This window comes from Ranitomeya imitator, chromosome 4 (assembly GCF_032444005.1).
Source record: "Ranitomeya imitator isolate aRanImi1 chromosome 4, aRanImi1.pri, whole genome shotgun sequence".
Classification (NCBI taxonomy): Eukaryota; Metazoa; Chordata; class Amphibia; order Anura; family Dendrobatidae; genus Ranitomeya; species Ranitomeya imitator.
Window position 1 is genome coordinate 647,485,386 of NC_091285.1, and position 19,438 is coordinate 647,504,823.

The 19,438-nt window shown below is 42.3% G+C and overlaps 1 protein-coding gene across 2 annotated transcripts in view; it reads left to right on the plus strand.

The window, feature by feature from the left end:
- Nucleotides 1-19,438, plus strand: part of LOC138674327 (chromaffin granule amine transporter-like) — an 82,414-nt gene that overhangs the window by 18,898 nt on the left and 44,078 nt on the right. For both annotated transcript variants that reach the window (XM_069762189.1, XM_069762188.1), the window contains 6 exons: nt 3,710-3,841; nt 5,062-5,374; nt 5,477-5,535; nt 6,669-6,752; nt 12,641-12,733; nt 12,831-12,920. In XM_069762189.1, coding sequence (XP_069618290.1) covers nt 3,710-3,841; nt 5,062-5,374; nt 5,477-5,535; nt 6,669-6,752; nt 12,641-12,733; nt 12,831-12,920 — 771 coding nt within the window. The remainder of the gene's footprint in view (nt 1-3,709; nt 3,842-5,061; nt 5,375-5,476; nt 5,536-6,668; nt 6,753-12,640; nt 12,734-12,830; nt 12,921-19,438) is intronic.

Genomic DNA, 19,438 nt, shown 5'->3' on the forward strand with positions numbered 1-19,438 from the left:
GCACTAGAGTTCCAGTCCCCATCCTCTCTGAAGAGAAAATTTGCATATGTAATTTCCCAGAGGAGCTTACGTGACGTTTAAGTCTCCTCATACTGGAATGCCAGACTTGGCATGTCACTCTTTGCCAATGAGAAACCTTACCCCTATGAAACTAGAAATAGGTGATCAGGTATTTGTCTCACATATACTGAGGCAAACAAACCTAGAAATTGGGAACCTGGAGGGTCACTTTAACATTATATTGGTTCTGACGGAGGAGCAGGATGTTAGTCTAATAAACCATACCAATATTTTTTCCTTTTAACTACTATAAGTGTTTTGTTTTTTTTTTAAAACTGTGTTTTCTCTGAAACGCAGGAACATACCTGGCTGCAATCACATAACCAGACCTTGATTAATACTGGCCATGATTTTTGTGAGTGACAGCTTACTTTTAAAACGTACACAGAAGTGTAAGGACAGGCTATATAAAAATAGATATTACTTATCCTACCTTCCTGAAAAAAAAGGGAAATTATCCAACCCTGAAAGACTTATATGTCCCAAACAATGCCACAGAAAATAGAAGCTCATCCAGCAAAAAAGCTCTTTTGTTAAATAATAATTAAAGAAAATTTGCTCCCCAAAATAATGTGACAGATATATAAATATAAATATATTTAACCACAATTGTATGAAAAAAAAGAAACAAAAACTATAAACTTAGCACTCACACTGTATGATGTATGACATGAGTAGCCCCTCACACTGTATGATGGCCCTCAGTAGTCCCCCAATTATATGATGCCTTCCAGTAGTCCCCCCATACAGTAAGATGGCCCCCAGACACCCCCACTGTATGCATGGCCCCGAGTATTACAGTATACACCCAAACTGTATGCATAGAATCATAGAATGTTAGAGCAGGAAGGGATCTCCTTGGTCATCTGGTCCAACCCCCTGCTCAAAGCAGGATTGACTAAATCCTGCTTTGCATGGCCCCCAGTATCACCCCGCACAGTGTATGCTGGGCCCCCAGTAGTCCCCCCACACTCTATAGATGGCCCCCAGTAGTCTCCCACACTGTATGCGCACCCCTAGTAGCTCACCCACATTGTATGGATGGCCCCACAATAGCGCCTAAACACTGTATGCACAGCCTCAAGGATTTCAGTAGCCCCCCCAGCACACACTATATTAAAGGGCCCCCAGTAGCTTCCTCCACACTGTATACATGGCACACAGTTGCCCTCCTACATTGTATGCATGCCCCCCAGTAGGTCCCCACACTGTATGTATGGTCCTCAGTATTTCTGTAGACTCCACACTGTATGCAAGGCCCCCAGTATTCCAGTAGCCCCCCACACTGGGCAGGGCCCCCAGTATTCCAATAGCCCTCCACTATATGCAGGGCCCCCAGTATTCCAGTTGTCCCTCACAGTATACAGAGCCCCCAGTAACCCACCACATTGTATGCTTGGCCCCTCACTAGTCCCTCCACACTGTATGCGTGGCCCTCAATAGCCCCTCCGCACTGAATGCAGTCCCCCCATTCATACCCCCACACTATATGGATGGCCCTCAGTAGTCTCCCACACTGTGTGTATGGCCCCAGGTAGCCGCCCACACTATATTCAGGGCCCACAGTATCCTCCCCCACTCTGCATGCATGGCACTCAAAAGTCCCCCCACACTGTATGCATGGCCCCACTAATAGCCCTCCTACATTGTATGCATGCCCCCAGTATTCCAATAGTTCCCCCATGTTTGCAAGGCCCCCAGTGTTCCAGCAGCCCCCTATTGTATGCAGGAACCCCAATATTCCAGTCCCCCCATTGTATGCAAGGCCCCCAGTAGTCCTCCCACAAGCACTATGAAAATAAAAATATCTCATATTCATCTAACTATGGATCTTGAGGAGTCCACCGGCAGATAGGACCCGGGGCGGGCGGAGCAACGAGGTGTTGTCAATGCGCCAGGGCAAGCAGAGTACAAGCATGATGACGTCAACATTCCGCCCCCTCTCCCTCGCCTCGTCCGTGCGTCTCTATGTTTTTCTGTAGACCACAGTCTTAATTCGACCTGTGGTCTACAGATCATTGAGGCTGAGCCGTAGTGCAAGGAGATACAGTTTAGAGTAGCTGTAGCTCCGGGTGGGCCCCTGCGAGCTCGGGGTCCAGTGTGATCACACCTTCTGCCTTCACCCCTCAGTAGCTGCACTACTGTCTACATCATATGTTCCCCCAAATGGTGCCATAATAAAATAAGTCATCCTACAAAGAAGCATCTTCGTCCTCATACTGACCTCCAGAATAGAGTTAACATGTAAATGATGTGAAACTAAATGCAACATACCGTAAGTGGATTTTCTGTGGCTTTTTTTTTTTTACATTTCTATCCCCCAAAAAATAATAAAAAAAGATTTCACTATATGATATGAACCCCGAAATGGTGCCAGAATAATATGTCATCCTACAAAAACAAACAAAAATCAGCCCTCATATAGCTGTGATGACGAAAGAACAAATCCAGTTGACGAGTAGACACGGCCCGGTGACAACACTCACATTCCTGACGATGACGTCTATTTATTTTTTAGAATAAAACATTTTATAAATGATTTTTATTTTAGCTTTTTATTTTTATTAAATGTTAGGATTGTAGACACAAAGTAGATGGAAATGTGTAAAATAGCTTATTTTTTCATTGTAGAATCTATTGCAGTAATAGTAATAAAAACATTGGTTGAAAACGTAGTTTTCATAAATGTTGGATATGGATATTTTACCGATGATTTATTTAAAAAATACCCCTAAAAATCCTTATTTTATTTTTCAATTTAATTTTATGCCATGTTTCCACCTGAAGAAGTTCTGAGTTTTTACTGCAGGTGTTTGCCTAAAAATAATAACACTCTGATTAGTATTTTGCGTTTTCTTTTTTTCTTTCCCCTTTAAGATGCGTGTTTCGTTTAGGTTTGATGCTGTGTTTTTTATGCATGTTTTTAGTGCAGAAATAAAAAAATGCAATTGTGTTTTTATAGCCATTTTTTCAAGCGTCTCATAAACCCTGCAAAGAAAAAATGCACAAATAAATTGCAGTTAAGCTGTGTCTTCAAATGCACAATTGACACGAGTATTCATGAAAATGCATCCACTTTGTAGATATTCTGCGTAAAAAAATACTTGTTACGCTATGTGGGAACAAAGCCTCAAGTGACCTTTAATTACTTTGCCGGGTGTTACAGAAATTTCAACAATGATGCATAAAATAAGAAGCGGAGCTTTTTTGCTACCCTTCCCGGTTCCATTGATGCCCCTCTGCTGCTGGTCTAGTCTTTGTTGACTAGCTGCAGTAACATCCCGATGACAGCACTGCACCCAATTACTGAGCTCAGCAACCTTGCTGAGCTGAGCTCAGTGATTGTCTGCAGTGCCCTTGACGTATGAGCTCAGTGATTGTCTGCAGTGCCCTTGAGGTATGAGCTCAGTGATTGTCTGCAGTGCCCTTGACGTAAAGTCAAAGCTGCAGTAAATAAACAAACACTGGATCAGCAGCGGAGAGGAATTGCTGGACCTGGGGAGGGAAAGTAAAGATTAGATTCTTGTTTTGCACATTAATTAGTCAATAGACTAAAAAAAGTTATCAGGGGGCATCCTCTTTAAAATATAAATGTGACCAACTTCGACCTTCTAATTAAGAATACATTTTTTTCTTCTCTCTTTGAAAGGTGGTCCCTGTGGTGCCATGATGGAGTGCGGCCTATGCAGGTGGCTGAATGAGAAGAGAGGCTCCCGCCAGGTCACCCTTGCAGTGGTTTTTGTAGCTCTCCTACTGGATAATATGCTTTTCACAGTGGTTGGTATGTCTGTCTCTAGAGATGTTCCACGTGTTTATTAACGTGAAATTCCAATCTTAAAGGGGTTATCAGACCAATAACATGTATCACGTCTGTATTTATGTGTCTTAGAGCATTTAAGACATATCTATCTCTCCACTGAAGTTTATGGAGAATGTGGTGGCCGGAAAAAAAGGCAAATAGGGGTCATCGGATGCCCATTCTCCCAATAAGTGAGTGTCCCAGAGCAAAAAAAAAAAAGGGTAGTCTTACTGTAGGAATTGAAAGCATTGTTCAACAAACAACCAAATATGATAAGACGTAATAAGTAATGTTATGTTGTATACTCTTGATTGTATAGAAGGATGGATGCCAGCTAATGACCATGTTAAAAAATGACAGCGCAATTCATATTCAATGAAAAGTGACCAATTGGAGCTGCAGGAACCAGTGCACCTTGCTTACCTGATTTCCCCTGTAACTAGGGCTTGTATATTAGTCCTAGTTACAGAAAAAATTCAGCCTTCTGAATATATAGCACTGCTGCCTGGCTCTCCTAGGACCGAGTAGCTCCTGCTCCCTCCCTAAATCAGGCAATCAAATTACTACTGGGTCCGGAGAAGAAAGCACTGTCAGTGATTCAAAAGTGTGTATATAGTGATCAGGAAGGCAGTGATGGTAATAACCTTCCTCTGCCTTCTGTATGGGGTGTCTGGCTGTGTCTGATGATCCTGTGCATCTCACAAGTACTGTTTTTTCCTGCACAGGAAGCCTTACTCTGAGCGCAACATCAAGATGCACACTCAGGGGGCTGGAAGTATAGTGTGGTTGGGGGGTGGCTTTCATAAAGAGGCATTGAAATGAAAAAAAAATCACTCTGAAGACTCCCACAAAACCATTTAAAATTTTTTGGCAGGCTTGTGTATTTATTGTATTGTCAAGGGCTGGTACCCAACTTGGAGTGCATAAGTAGCCTAAAGGATCTGTGCCCTGTAATAAGACACCGGTATTATAAGTGGCCCATGGTACTGTAAATGTTGCCCTGTTACAGATTTTGCATTGGGACACAGTAGCTTTCATTTGAGTCTCTGTTGGTACCCACTGTGGCTAAGGGTAGGGTCGGTATTCATAGATGTTATCTTGACTTTTGAGATACTCTACTGGGGTGTAGCCAAACTTTTCTTCAACTTAATATTGACCACCATTCATGTATTTGTATCTAATACTGAATCCTCTCTGTCTAGTTCCTATCATTCCCAGTTTCCTTTATGAGAAAGAACACAAGAACGAAAACACATCTGTGGTCCAAGCATCTTCACCTTCTGCTTCCAACTCTTCATTTACCATTTACTCTTTATATGACAACTCCACATTCTCAATTATTGATTCAAATCAACAAGTCGTAGCGACCAAGACCCAGGAAGTCATGAAAAATGGCAGCTGCAACGTGGAGGCAAACGTCCTACAAGATGAAAATGTCCAAGTCGGTCTCCTGTTTGCATCAAAAGCAATTGTACAACTTCTATTCAACCCTATAGTAGGAATCATTACCAGCAGGTACAATATATTAATGGGCCGGGGACGTTATGCAAGACGGAGCTTCAGGAAGATGATTAGCCATGGCCATTTCTGGACCTGATGCTTATTTTCTTCTCTTAGGGTCGGATATGATATACCAATGTTCTGTGGGTTCGTCATCCTGTTCCTGTCTACTTTAAGTGAGTTATGCATTTTATTATTACATGTCCACAACCCTCAAAAATAGAAATGTTATGAACCCTAAATATAATGAAAGAAATAACTTGTGAGACTTTTCACATCTTTTAGCCAGAATAGAGAACAAATCCAAGCTGCAGATTTTAGCTTTCAGCAGAATTCTTCAGCAGTCAGACATTGTTGGAGAAGGAACAAAAGTGCAATTTCACAATTGTCTTTTGAGTTTTTACTAAACAGTAAAAGTGACCTGAAAATATAATTCACTGGGTCAGTACGAGTTTTTTTCTATTTTAAGTGGTGAAAAAAAATCGGAAATTTGTAAGAAAAAAAAGTTGTCGCTTTTGTCGCCATTTTCCAAGAGCTGTAACATTTTCATTTTTCAGGAACTTGAGCTGGGTGAGGGCTTATTTTTTGTGCCCTGAGCTGTCATTTTTATAGATACCATTTTCACGTAGATATGATGTTTTGATCGCCTTTTATTATATTTTTTGCAATTTGGCAGTGACCCCAAAAAACGTAATTTGGGCGTTTAGATTTTTTTTTTCATGACGCCGTTTACTGATCAGATAAATTTATTTTATATTTTGATAGATTGTACTTTTACGATTGCTGCGATACCCCAAATATATGTATTCTTTTTTTTTATTGTTTTATTTTTAAAGAGGCAAAAGGGGGTAATTTGAACTTTTGTGGGTTTTTTACATATTTTTTTTTTAAATTTTTAATAGATATAATAGTCCCCTTAGGGAACATAAATCTGTGATTATCTGATCTCTTGTGCTATACATCAGCACTGATATGTATAGCTAAAACTACAATCTCCTATGAACGCCGGCCACAGGCTGGTCTTCACAGGAGGATCGCAATGACTCGATAAATCTTTAATGGGGCTTTTCCAGAGTTATAAAATGTGACATATTTCCAGAAATAGTGCCACAGCTCAGCCTCATTCAAGTAAAGTTGCAATACCAGATGTAACCTATGGACAGGAGTGGCACTATTTCTGGAAGAAAAAAAAAACTAGGCAAACCGTGTTTTTCTAATCTTGGCCACAAAACAACCTGCGGTTAACGCCACACCATATTATCGTGTGCATTTTCTGAAAACTGTACTTTTCCCCTCTGTCTTCCCTCAGTTTTCGCCTTCGCTCGCTCATATGCCCTTATGTTCTTCGCGAGGTCTCTGCAGGGACTCGGATCCTCATTTTCTACTGTTGCAGGTAACAGTGGCTTCATTATTAGGGTGTTAATCTGCCTCCGAAAAATGCTTTTATGACCTGCTCATTAAAGTGTTTATGCTGTGGTGTAAGAGAATGGATGATTGGCGGGATAAGTGATAACTAGTAGGAAAGGGACAAAAGGGACACAAATCTCCTATTATCGTGAATGGTGGGTTCACATGAGTGAAATCCGTGACTAGGAATCCCATACACATATAAAAGCTGTTGGCCAGCTATCTCCCCCAACTTTCAGTGACAAGAGGGGATTAAGCTACCCCAATAGTTTCACATCACAGCCTTTATTAACCAGTTCATGACAGGGCAATCCCCCCTCTCTGACTCTGAGAATTTTTCTCGGTGATCTGCTGTGAAGACACTGACCTTGAACTGCTGTGACCTCATCACTGGCATTTTCCCACAGTCCTGAGGTCACCGCAGTTCAGCCCGGCTGGGAACGCAGCCTCAGTTCATTCCCCAGTGGTCTCATCTTGACATCGTCTGATGGGACTACTACTCCTATCTGGCTACGTCTTTTGTCATATATAACAGAGACAGCATGAGCCAATGATGGGAGAATAGTCTCATCATCCAGCACCTGTGTTCAATTGAAAAAAAAAAAAAATCAAAACACTTATATTCACATACACAATAGATACTCACCGAACACCTTATCCCTGATGCCCGTGTCTCCTGCAAACAATCAAAAATAATAAACAAACATATACTCACCTTTCGCCATAGTCCATTTAATACCGAGTGTCCCACGTTGATCTCACCCGACCGCCGGCGATACAGACAGGAGAAAATCACTCCCGAAGTGTAACACTGAACGCCGTGAGAGTTCACCGGAGTTCATCAGCTGATCAGCTCTGGTGCTCTCACTTACGGCACTGCTGCATGGGAAAGTTCTCACACAGCGGTAGTGCTGTAAGTGAGAGCACCGGAGCTGATGAACTTTGGTGAACTCTCACGGCAGCTCAGTGTTACACTGCGGGAGCGATTATCTCCTGTCTGTATCGCCGGAGGCCGGGTAAAGCAGTCACATCTCCCGATGTGACTGTGACTGTGATGTGACTGTACTACACGTGAGATCACAAGCTGCGTAGGACTACTCACTTTTAGATAATACTTGATCCTTTTGAACGTCAGTATTCTGGTCTATCCTGGCAAAACAAGGAGTGTTGGCATGTATTCCTGAGAATTACAATGGGACATGCAGCAGTAATTGTTCACCCCAGCCGTAGAGCATGAGAAGGCCCAAATAGGCTATCTGGTTCATACGATGTATAGAATTTTCTCTATAGTGGGGGTCCTGTAGTTTTAAATGACATTTCGTTCAGGACCCCGGTGAGTGTGACATGGGGAGGATGCAATATTTAGGTTTTAAGGTGGATTTAACAAAGCACATATAAGTGGTTGGAGTAGAGTTGTTGTAGTAGTGTTCTCTGGTATCTTTAGTACATGTGTGTTTATCTCCTGGTCCTTGTTCCTATTTAGTTTATTCCTCCCTGTCTCTATCCTCGTTCCTATTGTTGGTTGTTGCTTTTGTATGATAGAGGTTTTCTGTTATCCATATTTTGTCTTTGTGTCTTGTTTACATTACATTTCTGTCCAAAGCTTCATGGGTTGGGGGAGGTGACAGATCAGGGTTTAACAGGAGCATAGTAAGGTCGAAGACTCGGGCCTCTCTACCTTCAAGAGTACCTCCGGGACAGGGGGGTCCCAGTTCCAGGGACAGTTTGAGGCCCCCATTCCTTACCTAAGATTGTTACAGAGAGACACTTAAGTAGGCAAAGACTGAGACTAAACTTTCACAAAGGACTATACAGCTGTTTCTCAAAGTACAGCAACCTTTTCAGATCTGTATAATAAATGTATGCAGTTGGAATTTTTATGACAGATCTACTTTGATGGAATTGCGATATAGATGTGGTGGGCGACCACTGTATTGTTATCAGTTTAGCAGCAGATATTTATACCCCTTCTATGTATTCAGCAGTAAACTCAAAATAACTGTTCTCCAGTACATCTAAGTAAATTGCATTGTTGTGTGGTACCTGGCTGATTCTCCTGTGAGGAATGACTCGATTAATGACTTCCCCTGTTGTTTGCTCCACAGCCATTGAAAAATATGATTAGCATGGCTCATCGTATTACTGACGGGAGCTGATTCACCGCTTCCCCTCTATCATTAGGTATACACGATGTGGGGGAATAATTCTGGCATAGCCTGTACTGCTGGAAAAGTACAATAATCACTTTCTTTATGTTCACTCCACAACTTTTTGCATTGGCCCCAAAGTATTCTTATTGGGCCACATTCACACATTCAGTATTTGGTGCTTTTTTTACCTCAGTATTTGTAAGCCAAAATCAGGAGTGGAACGATCGGAGGAAAAGTATAATAGAGACAGGTCACCACTTCTGTATTTATCATCCACTCCTGGTTTTGGCTTACAAATAATGAGGTAAAATACTGACCAAATACTCAATGCGTGAACGTGGCCTTATACTAGCCAATAAAACTTAGAGGGTTGAACTGTTTTGTACAAATAACGACTGTACATAACCCCTATTAGGACATGTGCCTATAACAGCCGCCATAGCTGCCAACTGACACCGCTTACACTCCAGCCCAATGGTCTCTCCATAACACTGACATTATATAGAAGATTACCGATTAATTGGGCTGAGCCGCACACATGAAAAGCCTTTGTGTTGACAGTGGCCCCTTCGTTCTGGTGACCCCCATAAGATCACCTACAGGTCAAACGTTGATGGTCAACATTTACCCATTTACTTCCCAAGTCTGTTTGCACCTTTATGACCAGACCAAATTCTACATGGCAAAATTTGTTCCATATGACTTGTGTGTATTTATGAAAATAACGGAAAAGTGGTGAAAATTTTGAAATGTTCAAACTTTTAATTTTTATGCACTTAAATAATAGTCATGTCACACCAAATAGTTAATAAATAAAATTTCCCACATGTCTACTTTACATCAGCACAATTTTGGAAACATAATTTTTTTGTTAGAAAGATATAAGGGTTGAATGTTGACTTCTAGATTTTTCTCCTTTTTCCGACAAAATTTGCAAAACCATTTTTTTAGAGACCACATCACATTTAGAGTGATTTTGAGGGGCCTATTTGACAGAACATACCCAAAAGTGAAACCATTCTAAAAATGGAACCCCTCAAGGTGCTCAAAACCACATCCAAGAACTTTATTAAACCTTTAGGTGTTTCACAGGAATTAATAGAATGTGGAAGGAAAAAATGAACATCTAACTTTTTTCGCAAAAATATTACTTTAGACGTAAATTCTTTTATTTTCGCAAAGGTAAAAAGAAAAAAATGAAATGGACACCAATATTTGATTTCTCCTGAGCATGCAGATACCCCATTTGTGGGAGAAAACCACTGTTTGGGTGCAGCGCAGGGCTCGGAAAGTTAGAGGCTCCATTTGACTTTTTGAATGTAAAATTTGCTGGAATAATTGGCGGACTCTATGTCATGTTTAGAGAGCCCCTGATGTGCCTAAACAGTGGAAACCACCTAAACCACCTAAAAGTGACAACATTTTGGAAACTATACCCCTCAGAGAACTTATATAGATGCATGGTAAGCACCTTGAACCCCCAGGTGCTTCACAGAAGTTTATAACGTTAAGCCGTGAAAATTAAAAAAAATCATATTTTTGCCACAAAATGTTCTTTTAGCGCCAATTATTTTCATTTTCACAAGGGTGATAGGAGAAAATGGACCCAAAAATTTATTGTGCAATGTCTCCTGAGTATGCAGCTACCCCATATGTGGGAGAACACTACTGTTTTGGCGCATGACTGGGCTCAGAAAGGAGCGAGTGATGTTTTGGAACGTAGACTTTGATGAAATGGTCTGCGAGTGTCATGTCCAGTTTGGAGAGCCACTGATGTGCCTAAAAAGTAGTAAACCCCACAAGTGACCCCATTTTGGAAAATAGTCCCCTCAAGGAATTTATGTACATGTGTGGTTAGCATCTTGAACTCACAGGTGCTTTACAGAATTTTACAATGTTGGTCTGTGAAAATGAAAAAATATATTTTTCCCACAAAAATGTTGTTGTAGCACCAAATTTTTTCATTTGTTTTTCATTTTTACAAGAATAGCAGGAGAATATGGTCTCAAAACCAGGAGTGGAACGATCGGAGGAAAAGTATAATAGAGACACGTCTCCTGAGTACATTAATACCCCATATGTAGTCAAAAACTACTTTTGAGGCACAGTGTAAAGTTCAGAAGTGAAGAAGCGCCATATTGGAGTTCAGATTTTTCATTGGCAGAGCCCCTGAAGTCTCAGAACAACAGAACCCCCGCTAAGAGACCCCATTTTTCAAACTACACCTCTCAATAAATTCATCTAGGGGTTAAGTCATCATATTGGCACCACAGGTGGGACACAACATTTTCTACAATTGGGCAGTGAAGAAAAAAATAATTACATTTTTACCAACAAAATTGTGTTAGCCCCAAATTTTAAATTTTCACACTGGGAAATTGGAAAAAAATGCACCAAAATATGTCCCAGAATTTCTGCTGAATGTAGAAATACCACATATGTGGCTGTACTGTAGTGCTTAGACATATGGTGCGACTCGGGAGGGATGGAGTGCTAGTGCCTTGAGTGCTATTTGCCTCCTGGAGCGCAGACTTTCCTAGAATAGTATGCGGATTGCATACACAGAGCCCCAAGGTCTAGAAGAGCAGAATCCCACCTCCCTCATGTGATCCCATTTTGAAAATTATACCCCTTTGGGAATTTATCTACAGGTGTCGTGACTATTTTGACTCCATGGCTGTTTTCCAGAAACAAGCAGCAGTGGATGTTGCTGAGTGAAAATTGTGCCCAGTTAATGCTTCTGGAGCCATACACCTGTAAATTTGTCGAGCTCTCATCACTACAGAAATGCCAAACATGTGGACCCTAACCGCAGTTTAGTCACATCGTGGTGCTCAGAAGGGAGCGGGGCATTTGGATTTGGGAGTACAAAATTCAATGGATTTCTTTTGAGTGACGAGTAGTTATTTAGCTTTTCCAGAGCCTTTGTACTATGTCTAACATAGAAGCCCCCTATAATTCTGTTATAATAGATGAAATGTGGATTACATCCGCACTGCTGCGACAAATAATAGATCCAGATATACTTGTAAGATGTTCGGGTGGTTTATTCAACGCGTTTCGAAGCTCATGGCTTCTTCTTCAGGAAGTTTCCACACAAAGATATCATAACACAAAGTTATCTTTATCTAATGTGGACACAAAGGATATGATACTGTGTGGTATGGACACTAATTTCATCATACTATGTTAAGTGGACTCTAGGGGCATCATACTGTTTGATGTGGATACTAGGAGCATCATACTGTGTGGTTTGGAGACTAGGGACATAATACTGTGTGGTGTGAAGACTAGGGGCATCATTCTGTGTGCTGTGGACACTGAGGGCATTGTCTTGTGTGAGGTGGACATTATGGGCATTATACTGTGTGGTGTGGACACTAGGGGCATCATACTGTGTGGTGTGGATACTAGGGGCATCATACTGTGTGGAAGGCTGAGGAAGCATCATACTGTGAGTTAGGGAAACCACTGTGAGTGTGGTTATTCATAATGTGGTGGCATCATACTGCACGCGGGGCTCTGTGGGGGCCTCATGCTGTGTGGGAGCCAATGAAGTGGTGTGGTACCATACTGTGTGAAAACACTTATGAGCTTCACTAGGAGCAATATTTTTGTCTGGGTGCTTATAAAGGACTGGGCAAAGTTAGGGTACTGGCTTAGCGTTGGGAGGTACTCTACAAGTGTTTACTGCCTATATTGACTTATGTATATGTCTCTGCAGGATTGGGCATGGTGGCAAACATATACACTGATGACTATGAAAGAGGACAGGCCATGGGAATTGCTCTGGGAGGACTGGCAGTGGGCGTGCTCAGTAAGTATTATCATCAGCACATTGTTTTATTAAGACTTGTGAATATTGGCTTGTCTTCTGTAAAGCCTTTCTCTCTCAAATTTCCCTCTCTTTGCAGCTGGTGCTCCCTTTGGGTCGGTCATGTACGAATTTGTTGGGAAAGCGTCTCCATTCTTGGTGCTGGCCGGTCTGGCTCTGCTGGATGGAGGTAATTTTCTGGTACTAGAATGTAGGTTTTCCATTATACATCATTGAAGAATTTTTAAGGGGTTCTCCCAAATCATACATGTGTTTCATATAGATATGCGATGTATACAGATGGTGAAGGTCTCACAAGCTCAAGATTGGAGCCTTGTTGTGTGCCGTTTGTCAGTGGAGAGGTGACTGTACATATGTGGCAATAAAGCTAAAAAGGCTGGTGCTGGGCAGGGGGAACCTCCGAAGGCAGGGATTAGTGAAGTGCTCTGGCACGCCTAGAGCACTTAATGCCTGATTTGCATATGTACTAATAGATATTGATGGATTTCCATTTCAAAGACCTACAACATATTCCGTTTGTGGGTGGAGGTAGTGGCTCGCATTGTCGGACCGGGGTGCCAAGGGCCCACCAGTAACACTGACTTTGGGGGGGCCCACTTTTCAGCTGCATACAAATATTACACTACCTTTGTTCACAAATTTACCTATATCTCTATTTAATAATAAACTGGGTAGTTTGGTTAATGAATGATGAGATGTTGCTTTTCTGTACGGAGTGAAACAATTGAATTGCGCCAAGTACTGCCCACAGAGTGGGGTTTGGGGGCCCAGATCTACAGAGGGGCCCACTGGGGGATTCCCCTGCTCCCCTTTGGGCCAGTCCGAGCCTGGCGGCTGGTTGATCTTACTGACAGATTCCCTCTGATGGCTTTGCAGGATCTCTTTGCTTGAATTTGGACATGTCCTGATCTTTAAAAAAAGATTTTAAGGTGGTTCTGATGATTTAAAGGGAACCTGTCATCTGGTTCTTGCTTCCAAAACCACAGAGAAATCGGCTAAGTTATTAACCCCTTACTGACGTCAGATGGAATAGTACGTCCGACGTCATTACACCCCGCTTTTGAAGAGCTGACATGTGCCGGCACTAGGCGCAGGTGGAATCGCGATCCGCCCGCACCTATTAACTAGTTAAATGCTGATGTAAAACTCTGACAGCAGCATTTAACAAGCGCTTAGGGTCATCGGGCCGGAAATATGTGCACTCCTGACCCCCGTCATGTGATCAGGGGTCAGCAGTGCGTCAGCATTAGTGATGAGCGAGTGTACTCGTTGCTCGGGTTTTCCAGAGCACGCTCGGATGGTCTCCGAGTATTTATGACTGCTCGGAGATTTAGTTTTCATCGCGGCAGCTGAATGATTTACAGCTACTAGCCAGCTTGATTACATGTGGGGATTCCCTAGCAACCAAGCAACCCCCACATGTACTCAGCCTGGCTAGTAGCTGTAAATCATTCAGCTGCTGCGATGAAAACTAAATCTCCGAGCAGTCATAAATACTCGGAGGTCACCTGAGCGTGCTGGGGAAAACCCTAGCCACGAGAACACTCTTTCATCACTAGTCGGCATGACAACCAGAGATCTCCTGAAGACCTCTATGGTTGTTGATGCCAGATTGCTGCGAGCGACACCCAGTGGTCGACGCTCATAGCAATGCTGTAATTCTACTACATAGGGATAATCTGAGCATCTCTCCTATGCAGCAGAGGCGATCGAGTTGTGCCAGCTTCTAGCCTCCCATGGAGGCTATTGAAGCAAGCTAAAAGTAAAAAAAAAATGTGTTTAAAAATATGAAAAAACTTAAAAAACATTAAAGTTCAAATCACCCCCCTTTTGCCCCATTCAAAATAAACAGTAAAAAAAAAAAATCAAACCTACATATATTTGTATCGCCGTGTTCAGAATCGCCCAATCTATCAATAAAAAAAAGGAGTAACCTGATTGCTAAATGACGTAGCTAGAAAAAAATTCAAAACGCCACAATTACATTTTTTTGGTCACCGCAACATTGCATTAAAATGAAATAACGGGCGATCAAAGAACGTATCTGCACCTAAATAGTATCAATAAAAAAAGTCAGCTCGGCGCGCAAAAAATAAGCCCTCACCTGATCCAAGATCACGAAAAATGGAGACGCTACGGGTATCGGAAAATTGCGCAATTTTTTTTAGCAAAGTTTGGAAAAATTTTTTTACCACTTAGATGAAAAATAACCTAGACATGTTTGATGTCTATGAACTCGTAATTACCTGGAGAATCATATTGGCAGATCAGTTTTAGCATTTAGTGAACCTAGAAAAAACAAACAAAAAACAAGTGTGGGATTAAACTTTTTTTGCAATTTAACCCCTTAATCCCATATGACGTACTATCCCGTCCAGGTGACCTGGGACTTAATTCCCATGGACGGGATAGTACGTCATATGCGATCGGCCGCGCTCACGGGGGGAGCGCGGCCGATCGCGGCCGGGTGTCAGCTGCCTATCGCAGCTGACATCCGGCACTATGTGCCAGGAGCGGTCACGGACCGCTCCCGGCACATTAACCCCCGGCACACCGCGATCAAAGATGATCGCGGTGTGCCGGCGGTGCAGGGAAGCATCGCGCAGGGAGGGGGCTCCCTGCGGGCTTCCCTGAGACGATCGGTACACGGTGATGTGCTCACCGTGTACCGAGCGTCTTCTCCCTTCAGTCCCCGGATCCAAAATGGCCGCCGGGCTGCATCCGGGTCCTGCAGGGAGCACTTCCGGGTCAGGATCAGGCTGCAGCTGCAGCTCTAATCCTGCCCGGCTGTATGTCAGATCACCGATCTGATAGAGTGCTGTGCACACTGTCAGATCGGTGATCTGTGATGTCCCCCCCTGGGACAAAGTGAAAAAGTAAAAAAAAAGATTTCCACACTTGTAAAAAAAAAAATAAAAAAAAAATTCCTAAATAAAGCAGAAAAAAAAAAATATTATTCCCATAAATACATTTCTTTACATAAAAAAAAAAACAAAAAAACAATAAAAGTACACATATTTAGTATCGCCGCGTCCGTAACGACCCGACCTATAAAACTGGCCCACTAGTTAACCCCTTCAGTGAACACCGTAAGAAAAAAAAAAAAAAAACGAGCCAAAAAACAACGCTTTATTATCATAACGCTGAACAAAGAGTGGAATAACACGCGATCAAAAAGACGGATATAAATAACCATGTTACCTCTGAAAACGTCATCTTGTCCCGCAAAAAACGAGCCGCCATATAGCATCATAACCAAAAAAATAAAAAAGTTATAGTCCTCTGAATAAAGCGATGCCAAAATAATTATTTTTTCTATAAAATAGCTTTTATCGTATAAAAGCGCCAAAACATAAAAAAAATGATATAAATGAGGTGTCGCTGTAATCGTACTGACCCGAAGAATAAAACTGCTTCATCAATTTTACCAAACGCGGAACGGTATAAACGCCTCCCCCAAAAGAAATTCATGAATAGCTGGTTTTTGGTCATTCTGCCTCACAAAAAAATCAGAATAAAAAGCGATCAAAAACTGTCACGTGTCCGAAAATGTAACCGATAAAAACGTCAACTCGTCCCGCAAAAAACAAGACCTCACATGACTCTGTGGACCAAAATATGGAAAAATTATAGGTCTCAAAATGTGGAGACGCAAAAACTTTTTTGCTATAAAAAGCGTCTTTTAGTGTGTGACGGCTGCCAATCATAAAAATCCGCTAAAAAACTCGCTATAAAAGTAAATCAAACCCCCCTTCATCACCCCCTTAGTTAGGCTAGGTTCACATTGCGTTAATGGGTTAACGCTAACGGACAGCGTTGCACGGCGAAAATGTCACAATTAACGCCGTGCAACGGGTCCGTTAGCACAACCATTGACAGCAATGTGATTTTCAGGTGTAGCGCATCGCTAGAGCGTGCCATTTTCGGCTCGCGCTAGCAAGGTGCCATTCTTTTGTGGCGCGCCTCAGACGCTGCTTGCAGCGTCCGCGGCGCGCCCGAGGTCCGATCCCCGATCTTCCAGAGCGGGGACGTTAACGCGACCACTAAACACGACACCTAAAAAGACATTGTGTTAGCGCAATCCGCTAGTGCTAAACGGATTTCCCTAACGCAATGTGAACCTAGCCTTAGGGAAAAATAATAAAATTAAAAAAAATGTATTTATTTCCATTTTCCGGTTAGGGTTAGGGTTAGGGTTAGGGCTAGGGTTGGGGCTAGGGTTAGGGTTTGGATTACATTTACGGTTGGGATTAGGGTTGGGATTAGAATTAGGGGTGTGTCTGGGTTAGGTGTGTGGTTAGGGTTACAGTTGGGATTAGGGTTAGTGGTGCGTTTGGATTAGGGTTTCAGTTATAATTGGGGGGTTTCCACTGTTTAGACACATCAGGGGCTCTCCAAACGCGACATGGCGTCCGATCTCAATTCCAGCCAATTCTGCATTGAAAAAGTAAAACAGTGCTTCTTCCCTTCCGAGCTCTCCCGTGCGCCCAAACAGGGGTTTACCCCAACATATGGGGTATCAGCGTACTCGAGACAAATTGGACAACAACTTTTTGGGTCCAAGTTCTCTTGTTATCCTTGGGAAAATAAAAATTTGGGGGGCTAAAAATCATTTTTGTGGGAAAAAAAAGGATTTTTATTTTCACGGCTCTGCGTTGTAAACTGTAGTGAAACACTTGGGGGTTCAAAGTTTTCACAACACATCTAGATAAGTTCCATGGGAGGTCTAGTTTCCAATATGGGGTCACTTGTGGGTGGTTTCTACTGTTTGGGTACATCAGGGGCTCTGCAAATGCAACGTGACGCCTGCAGACCAATCCATCTAAGTCTGCATTCCAAATGGCGCTCCTTCCCTTCCGAGCTCTGCCATGAGCCCAAACAGTGGTTCCCCCCCACATATGGGGTATCAGCGTACTCAGGACAAATTGAACAACAACTTTTGGGGTCCAATTTATTCTGTTACCCTTGTAAAAATACAAAGCTGGGGGCTAAAAAATCATTTTTGTGAAAAAAAAAGAATTTTTATTTTCACGGGTCTGCGTTATAAACTGTAGTGAAACACTTAGGGGTTCAAAGTTCTCACAACACATCTAGATAAGTTCCATGGGAGGTCTAGTTTCTAATATGGGGTCACTTGTGGGGGGTTTGTACTGTTTGGGTACATCAGGGGCTCTGCAAATGCAACGTGACTCCTGCAGACCAATCCATCTAAGTCTGCATTCCAAATGGCGCTCCTTCCCTTCCGAGCTCTGCCATGCGCCCAAACAGTGGTTCCCCCCCACATATGGGGTATCAGCGTACTCAGGACAAATTGGACAACAACTTTTGGGGTCCAATTTATTATGTTACCCTTGTGAAAATACAAAACTGGGGGCTAAAAAATTTTTGCGAAAAAAAAATAAATTTATTTTAACGGCTCTGCGTTATAAACTGTAGTGAAACACTTGGGGGTTCAAAGCTCTCAAAACACATCTAGATAAGTTCCTTAGAGGGTCTAGTTTCCAAAATGGTGTCACTTGTGGGGGTTTTTAATGTTTAGGCACATCAGGGGCTCTCCAAACCAACATGGTGTCCCATCTTAATTCCAGTCAATTTTGCATTGAAAAGTCAAATGGCGCTCCTTCCCTTCCGAGCTCTGCTATGCACCCAAAAAGTGGTTTACCCCCACATATGGGGTATCGTCGCACTCAGGACAAATTGCACAACAACTTTTGTGGTCTAATTTCTTCTCTTACCCTTGGGAAAATAAAAAATTGGGGGCGAAAAGATCATTTTTGTGAAAAAATATGATTTTTTATTTTTACGGCTCTGCATTATAAACTTCTGTGAAGCACTTGTTGGGTCAAAGTGCTCACCACACATCTAGATAAGTTCCTTAAGGGGTCTACTTTTCAAAATGGTGTCACTTGTGAGGGGTTCCAATGTTTAGGCACATCAGGGGCTCTCCAAACGCAACATGGCGTCCCATCTCAATTCCAGTCAATTTTGCATTGAAAAGTCAAATGGCGCTCCTTTCCTTCCGAGCTCTGCCATGCGCCCAAACAGTGGTTTACCCCCACATATGGGGTATCGTCGCACTCAGGACAAATTGCACAACAACTTTTGTGGTCTAATTTCTTCTCTTACCCTTGGGAAAATAAAAAATTGGTGGCGAAAAGATTATTTTTGTGAAAAAATATGATTTTTTATTTTTACGGCTCTGCATTATAAACTTCTGTGAAGCACTTGTTGGGTCAAAGTGCTCACCACACCTCTAGATAAGTTCCTTAAGGGGTCTACTTTCCAAAATGGTGTCACTTGTGGGGATTTCAATGTTTAGGCACATCAGGGGCTCTCCAAACGCAACATGGCATCCCATCTCAATTCCAGTCAATTTTGCATTGAAAAGTAAAATGGCGCTCCTTCCCTTCCGAGCTCTGCCATACGCCCAAACAATGGTTTACACCCATATACGGGGTATCAGCGTACTCAGGACAAATTGGCCAACAATTTTTGAGGTTCAATTTCTTCTCTTACTCTTGGGAAAATAAAAAATTGGGGGCGAAAAGATCATTTTTGTGAAAAAATATGATTTTTTATTTTTACGGCTCTGCATTATAAACTTCTGTGAAGCAATTGGTGGGTCAAAGTGGTCACCACACATCTAGATAAGTTCCTTAGGGTGTCTACTTTCCAAAATGGTGTCAC